Source organism: Mandrillus leucophaeus, unplaced genomic scaffold (genome assembly GCF_000951045.1).
Source record: "Mandrillus leucophaeus isolate KB7577 unplaced genomic scaffold, Mleu.le_1.0 Scaffold46, whole genome shotgun sequence".
Taxonomy (NCBI): domain Eukaryota; kingdom Metazoa; phylum Chordata; class Mammalia; order Primates; family Cercopithecidae; genus Mandrillus; species Mandrillus leucophaeus.
In genome coordinates, this window is record NW_012104920.1 from 198086 (window position 1) to 206793 (window position 8708).

An 8708-nucleotide genomic window follows, 5' to 3' on the forward strand; every position below is an offset into this window, starting at 1 on the left:
TCAGCAGTAAACCTGGCACATACTGGTGCAATCAGTAACACCTTACGACCATATAGCACCTGCGCATACTTTATCTGATATCATCTCGTAACAAGGCAAAGACAAGTTGAATTATCTACTCAAGGGCTACTGAGCACGTGAAATGTGGTTAATGTGGTTAATGTGACCAAGAAACTTAATTTTATATTTTATTTCATTTTAATATACATTTAAATAGCCACATGGGCTGGTGATAATATACTGAGTAGCACAGACATACAGAGCTCACTGTACTAGTTGCCCACACAGCATTCTAAAAGATAAAATCCCATATTTTAAAAAGGGTGGGATGACAGCTTCAATATAGGGTGGGAAAAAAAAAAGCATGGGGGGATGAGAGTAGCTGAAATATGAACTGCGAGCTGCAAAATCTAAACAAATCTCAATTGAGAGCTTTAGGATTCTATTGTAAGGTTCTATCTAGTGGCTACTAGATGGTTTTTCTGCTTATCTGGATTTAAAAAAACGCACTGGCGATGGCAATGTGAGTATTCTGTATGTGCAAATCATCAATTACTCCGAATGATGCTTTTGAAAATGGCAGCTCCTGAAGCATGTAACAGAATGGGCATGTCTACCCAAGCTGGTCTTACATGAGTCTGAAAGGCAACTTAATGATTCTCTGTACATTCTATGTAGAAAGGCCTCAGGTCTCTCAGGACATGGAAAGTGGCAAAAGGAAGAAATAAAACTGTATTTAAATATGATCCCCAAATCTGTATGTGACAAAGAGATGTGCACAAACACACACAAGCACACAATAGAAAAAAAAACTCAAAATGTTAATGGTGGATGCCTGTAAGTGGTAAGATAACACGATTTTTATTTTCTTTTTTTTTTCTGTGTTTTTAAAATTTTCCACCTAAACGTACTGCCGTAATCACAAAATCTATTGCCATCATCAAAAAATAAATTTTTCCTAAAAACCTTTAACTTTTAAAAATCTCATCTTAAATGTAGCCATCATTTCACCGTTTCCTATGTATGAGTGGCCTAGGAAAACAATTCCTTCTGTTTCACATAGCACTAGACTTCACCAACTTTTAAACTAAAATTCCTCTTTAAACCTTAGCAACCGCCTTCAGCAACAAACCCCCTTAAGCTGATCATCTAACACGTGGCCTCCAAAAGAAAAGACATTACAAACCTTTCGGTGATGGAAAAGTGTTCTCCGTTCCTTTGCCAACGGGGGTAGCTGGCAAAGAGAGTGATGCTTGGACGGCGGAGTCCATCTTTTCACAGTCCAGAGTTGGAGAGCTAGGAGCCGACTTTCTAGTTACTTCCTGTTGTCTTTCCCGAACTGCTAGTTCTTGCCTTAAATCTGTAAAATATTCCAAACAAGGGCAGGAATATTCACTAGAGGGAGCAAATATATCAAGAAAAGTGACATCTAAAATGTCATAAAGATCTTCTTCCTAAATTACTATTTCTCAAAAACAAATTTCCTATTTAATTATTAACAACTTTTATTTCTAGGGGAATAAAAATGGCAAAACTACTGTCTAAATGATCTTTTAGAATTTAAAAATGTTACAATCTGAGAGAAATTACTTATGCTCGTATGCAAAAAGTAACAGTGCAGAGTCCACAGTACAATTCACACAAAAGTAAATATTCTTCACCAACTCATTTGCTTTTATTTTCAAATGTTGTAGTTTTGGGGTTATTGCAAAATCAACTAAGTGCATTTTGGTAATTTTAAATGAGTTGGCATTAACTATTATTACTATGAAATATTTCGTTTTAGAAAAGTATTCGGAGTGGTTTAAATATTTGTCATTCTTCTTGCTCTGTCGCCCAGGCTACAGTGCAGTGACACAATCTCGGCTCACTGCAACCTCCACCTCCTGGGTTGAAGAGATTCTCCTGCCTCAGCCTCCCAAGTAACTGGCATTACAGGGGCGCACCACCACACCTGGCTAATTTTTTTTTCTATTTTTAGTACAGACAGGGTTTCACTATGTTGGTCAGGCTGGTCTCGAACTCCTAACCTCAAATGATCTGCCAGCCTCAGTCTCCCAAAGTTCTGGGATTACAGGCGTGAGCCATCACACCCAGCCAATATCAAGTTTTTAACCCAAAATTAACGTTATCTTTTCCGATTATGCAATTTAACCTACAGAATATTTGCTTATGTTAAAAAAGGAACAAAGTCATCCCCCTTTTGGGCAAGTATCCAAAAGAATTCAAAACAGGATCTCAAAGAGGTATTTGCACACCCATGTTCACAGCGGCATCATGTGCAATAGCAAGAGATGGGAGCAACTCGATGTCCACCCACAGATGAACAGATAAAGAAAATGAATACATACAATGGAATATTATTCAGCCTTAAAAAAGAAGGAAATTTTGTCACATACTACACATGGATTAACCTTGAGGACATTATGCTAAGTAAAATAAACCAGTCACAAATACAGTATAATTTCCCTTACATGAGGTATCATAGAAAGTAGAACTGTGGTTGCCAGGAGCTGAAGGGAAGGGAAAATGGGTAGTCGCTATTCAAAAGGTATAGTTGCAGTTTTGCAAGATGAAAAAGTTCTAAAAATTTGTTTACACAACAATTTGACTATACTTAACACTACTGGAGTGGACACTTTAAAATGGTTAAGAAGCCAGGCACAGTGGCTCACACCTATAATCCCAACATTTTGGGAGACAGAACCAGAAGGATCACTTAAGGCCAAGGATTCAAGACCAGCCTAACCAACATACTGAGACCGTCTCCACAAAAAAAAATTTTTTTACTTAGCCAGATGGAGCCAGGCGTGGTGGCTCACGTCTGTAATCCCAGCACTTTGGGAGGCCAAGGTGGCCAGATCACGAGGTCAGGAGTTCGAGACCAGCCTGACCAACATGGTGAAACCCCATCTCTACCAAAAATAAAAAAATCAGCTGGGTGTGGTGGCAGGCACCTGTAATCCTAGCTACTCAAGAGGCTGAGGCAGGAGAATCGTTTGAACCTGGGAGGCAGAGTTTGCAGTAAGCCAAGACTGCACCATTGCACTCCAGCCTAGGCGGAAGTGTGAGACTATGCCTCAAAAAAAAGTTGACTCTAAGCTTCTCTGGCATAGGGACAGTAAGGTAAGGGAGGACAAACACAGTTGTCCCTCAGTATGCATGGGGATTGGTTCCAGGACCCCCACCTACACCAAAATTGGCGCATACTGAAGTCCCACAGTCGGCCCGTATATACGAAAAGTCCGCCCTCCATATACAGGCTTTTGAAGGGCATGAATACTGTATTTTCAATCCGTGTTTGGTTGAAAAAAATCAGAGTATAAGTGGACACATACAATTCAAACCCATATTGTTCAAGGGTCAATTGTATTCTTTAAGTTAAAAATTTTACCTCTTGCTTCATCCTTTAACCTCTGTACAGAGACCAACAAAGATTCCTTTTCATCAAGTTCACTTTCTAAAAATGCATTTCGTTCAATGGCCTGATTTAGCCTTTGTTCAAAGTCTTCCAGTGAAACTATTGTTGCCCTAAAAAGAAAAATTAGAGTACATGAATTAAATAAATAACATGTGCAAACAGATAGTACAAAAGGAAACTGTCAGTTTATCTCATGACATTTCCTGACCTAGCCAGCCTGGTCCCATTCAAAGAAGATGATCCTGCCCCTTCTTGACCACTGCTGGCACTTAGTGTCTCTACCATTTGGGTAATATATGCAATATATTCTCTTAAATTCCCACCTATTCCTTAATGTTCCCTACGGAAAGGCTGTTTGTTACACTATTTATATCTCCACTGGGTTTGGAACACAATACAATTAAGTTTACACATTTTCAGAAAGAAAACTTTTCAAAACTTGTAATATATGTAAGAGTTTGTTTAAAACATTAAGTCCCAAGTCAGGGAACCTAAGGCCTATTCACACTGACTTCCTAGAACTAAATCAAAAGGAAAACCCCAACTTTCCACACGTAAGTCACAAAAGGACCAGAGGCTATTCCCTTTGCTTGCCGCAACCACTCAGACATTTGCATAGGATGTCCCTTTGTAACTTCAACTTCACTTCAGCCGCTGACTGGTTGCCCTCCGCAACCAATCTGGCTGCTGCCTCCTTTATGCCCTGGAGCAGCCCGCCCACTTTTTTTACCTAGGGTATTATCATAGTGAATGTACATATCTGTCACCCCCAAAGGTAGTGACCAGACTAGCTCCGCATCTGCAAGTTTAGCATCATGTCAGTCACTTAAGACTTACTGGATAAATATTAAGGAAGGAAATATCAGGAAACAATTATAAAGTAATAGGAATTAAGTTTGGAATGGTTAAGAAACAACTAATTACAGATGCATAAAAGTTTGGCAACAGAGATAGCAAGCCACTGTAGGTTGCTCAGAAAATGTGAACTGAAATCAACATTTGAAGAAAATCCATCAGTCAGTATTAAAACAAAAGAGAATAAAAAGGAATAGAAATATAAAGACATATCAGCTAGAAGATAACTATAGAATCCAGGTATAAGATGTGAGGACCTACAGGAAGTATGGAAGTGTTAAGAGCACAGAGGGAAGATGGGGGAATGCACGAGACAGTTTAAAAAAAAAAAAACCTAGGCTGGGCACAGTGGCTCACGCCTATAATCCTAGCACTTTGGGAGACCGAGGCGGGCAGATCACTTGATGCCAAGAATTCAAGACTGGTCGACCAGCCTGGCCAACATGGCAAAACCCCGTCTCTACTAAAAATACAAAAATTTGCTGGGTGTGGTGGCACATGCCTATAATTCCAGCTATTTGGAAGGCTGAGGCACAAGAATCTCTAGAACCTGGGAGGCAGAGGTTGCAGTGAGCCAAGATCATGCCACCACACTCCAAGACTGGGCGACAATGCGAGACCCTGTCTCAAACAAAACAAAACAAAACAAAACAAAACCAATAGGATCGACCATAGTATATGAAAGAAAGAAAAAAAAATTGAAAGAGAAAAGCTTTGAAGGGCATTATCTGGGAGATGAGGATTTGGGGTTCCTTTCCATCCAATGAGTTACAGGTGACATGAAACACCAGTCGCAAATGTTCTGGGACTAAGATCTAGGGGAAGAGCCTAATAAAGATTTTAATCACTAATTACCAACATGGTTTTTTTCTAACAAAATGCAGTCATTCGTTTACCTTTTGGCTCGCTCCAGGTCGTCGTTGGCCTGCTCCAGCTCTCTCACATACTTATGCAACTGCTCCTTAATGGCCCGAGTCTGACTTAAATCATCTTCTAACACTGAGACCTGCTTATAGCTCTGTGCATATTGATGCTCTAGCTTCTCCTGAAGGCATCAGTATAGGAAAGTACATGTCATTAATATACAGTCCTCTTTAATAAAGAGGTAACTCAAGTTAAAAGGGTGGGGGGGAACCCGAGGAATTTACCCACACTCTTGTAACAATTATTTTAAAAACAACTAAATGACACATTCATTCTAAGTACCTAAACTCTGTGTTAAATTCTGTCAACCATTCTCCTCTCAGAAAGAAACCCAGTAACAATCTCTCTGAAAAGAAGTAATATAAAAAGCCCTTGCCTCAAAATCCCCAAACTTGTTGAGGAAACCTCTGGATTTTCAGGCTAAATGCGGCCCAGGATAAGCACAGAGTTCAAATTCCCTACCTTTTCCCTGCCCACCCAACCTTCCCCAAACCCACCCACTGCCCAGCCACTAAACACCCTCAAGCACATGGCTACAGTAAATGGTGAAGGGCAGAGAAAGGAGTTAATCCTTTTGCTCCTGAAAATTCCTTTTAGAAGGGAAATTTTTAACCCAAACTAAACTCCAAAACTGAAAGGGCTGTGAACAATAATGAAATAAATGCATATTCCCTATCAATATAATTATAAACATACAGCAGAATGAAGCAATCTATCTGTCAAAACAAATAACCAGGTAGCTTTTGAAAATTATAGGAACTATAATAATATAGCTAGGAACATTATAGCTAGAAAAGTGACAGCTACAAAGTTTCAAAGTGAACTCCTAAACTCTAAACCATCTTTTCCCCTGGTTCCATGAAAGAAAACAATTTATTCAAAAATTCACTTTAAGCCTTTTTTTTCAAACTATTTTTTGTCACTTGCTTCTCTTAAGCACCTGAAAAATATATTTCTTATTTTAATAAAACCCAACACATTAGACACCAGCGTCTACAGCCGCAGTTACCTTTAATGCCTCCACTTCATATTTCAGTCTTTGGTTATCAGCCTGCAAGTCTCTATTTCTTTGTTCAGCCTGTACTAATTGTGCCTCCAACTCTGCTTCTAATTCTCTGCTTCCTTCCTGGAATTCAACTAGCTCATCCCGAGCTTCCTGGAAGCTAATCAGAAACAAAGTGGGAAAGATGAGTTACACTAGGAACCACAAGGATCGTCTTGGAGGTGATTCTATAGCAATTCGATAATTTTTGCTTGAATGCTAATACTCTCACAAAATACACTAAAGACAATCTGTTTTGCATCTCTTACTGTATATATTCAGGGTTCAATGAAGATGACAAGCCCAAAAAGGAGCCACAAGTTAGTGATTATAATATTTAAGAAAAGTAAGGCTACATAGCTCAATACCATTAGCTTCTTCCACCACAGAACTCAGATGCGAGAAAAATGCATTTTTGCTTTCATTAAAGTAACAAATTTGGCATTTCCTTCTACCATATTCAACAGAAATCACAGATATTTTCACATCACCATAGAATCGTTGCATATATCTCTAAATATATTTATTTTCATGACTATTTCAAAATTAGGTAGTTATTACATTCACTTCTGTATCTTTTTTATTTAATGCATTAATACAGAAGTACATATTACTGTGCCATAAAGTAGTTTAATATTTAGATAACTTTTTTCAATATAATTGATTTTCTTTGTAATTCTGTTATTCTATGCATTTAAAAATATTATGCTGAGGAGTCCATAGGCTACCCTAGCCTATTAAGACATCTATGACACAGAAAAACATTAAGAACCCTGCCACAGATACACACCTTTCATATCCACTGGCACAATAGAATAACTGACTTCGGTGACAATAATGAAAGGGCAGTAAAGGTTTGATAAGACTTAGTAAACTCTGTTAACCAAAATAGGAAAATGTATCAATATTTCATTTAGAAAGATCCCATTTTTAAAAAAGAAATTTGAGACAAGTTTTGGTGCTTAAAAGGTTGTTACCTAAAAGTTCTTCCAACCAAATAACTCAAATTTTATAAAACGTTCCATACCCATGAAGCTCCTCCCGCTCCCTCAAAGCTCTGCTGGCTCCAGACACTGATCATGCTTGCCTGAGGAGAACGTCAAGTCTGTTCTATGGAGCCCTAGACAGTTTATCAGAATCTCCAAATGACCAAAATGATGAGGCAGAATCAGTGCACCCAAAGCAGACCAAAGAGGGCCTGGTCTACTAAAAAACATAAAGGAGGCAAACGACCAGAAGAAATCATAAATGACAGTTTTCCTACTATTTTAATAATTTGAACAATATAAAGACTTATGGCATGTTTACACTATTTAAATACAACCCATGTGGTGACTGCTTCTAGAATCTCAATCCTAGAATCCTAAATCTGCAATTCTAAATTTAGCTTTATGTTAAAAAGAAAAATGCACAAACAAGACATGGTGTATTCCAAACGCCCTCCCCTACTTTTACTGTGCTTTCCGACATTACCTTTGCTTATACTTCAAGGAAAGTTCCTTCCAATAAGCAGTTTCCTCCTTTAAACTTGAAAAATCTGGTATATCTTCACCATCCATGATCAAGAAAGCCTGTGAAATATTAAAGACAAACTGTTAACAAATTAGAGAACAGAGAAATCTAAGCAAAAGCATAAAATCTGGGACAACACTGAACTGCAGCATTCTGGAGGGAGTAAAACATGAGCGATCCAGTGGCTAACTCTCTTCCAACTCAGGCACGTCAATCACTTCACAGCTCCACTCTCAGGGACTGCTAGTATTGTGAATGAGATCATGACAAAGGTCCTTTGATACAAAGCGACAGGAGGCATAATCAGTTGCAGCATAGGTGCTGGGTGACTTGGGCCCACAGAATCACCCTGCACAGAGGTGCAGCGTCGGTTTAAGGCCACGTGGTCTTCCGGGAATCAGGAGACAGAAACAAGCTTATTGTCAGAGATGCTGCTGCTGCATGCATGCCCTTCCCAGGGGTACAATTGCTTCAAAATATCTGCTTGGAACATTTGATACCAGGTGACCCTACTAGAAAAGCAGGCACCACATTCCCAATGATTTACTATTATCAAATTTCTAAAAACTTCCAAAGCTTCCTTCCAAATGTCCACTCATCTCCAACTTCAATGATCTCGCTTTCATCCTGGTTCTTCTCCCAAGGCATTCAGAGAGGGGGAAAAAAAGCAATTTAATTAACTTACATTTGGACTGGCTACTTAAAACTCCCAACTGATAGCCAGGCCCACTCTAGAGGCATGCCTACCGTCTCCTGGCACCCCCGTCTCCTAGCAGCCCCTCCCCACACATCCCACTCGATATTCCGGCAGTACTGTTCGAAACTGTCTTAACACACCATGCTCTTTCAGGTCTGGAAAGCCACTCCAGGTTTTCTCTACCTGGAGTGGCTCCCCTAAATAGGAAAACTTCTATTTATCCTTAAAACCTAATTGTCATTTTTTCCAGAGAGGTT

General features: G+C 39.2%; 1 protein-coding gene across 1 annotated transcript in view; it reads right to left on the bottom strand.

The window, feature by feature from the left end:
• NDEL1 (nudE neurodevelopment protein 1-like 1) overlaps positions 1 to 8145 on the bottom strand; it is a 27434-nt gene extending 19289 nt beyond the window's left edge. The window contains exons 1-6 of the mRNA XM_011994477.1: positions 7899 to 8145; positions 7716 to 7813; positions 6210 to 6363; positions 5173 to 5321; positions 3395 to 3531; positions 1187 to 1360 (exon numbers count right to left, since the gene is read on the bottom strand). Coding sequence (XP_011849867.1) covers positions 1187 to 1360; positions 3395 to 3531; positions 5173 to 5321; positions 6210 to 6363; positions 7716 to 7813; positions 7899 to 7925 — 739 coding nt within the window. The 5' untranslated portion in view covers positions 7926 to 8145. The remainder of the gene's footprint in view (positions 1 to 1186; positions 1361 to 3394; positions 3532 to 5172; positions 5322 to 6209; positions 6364 to 7715; positions 7814 to 7898) is intronic.
• Positions 8146 to 8708: the final 563 nt, after the last annotated feature.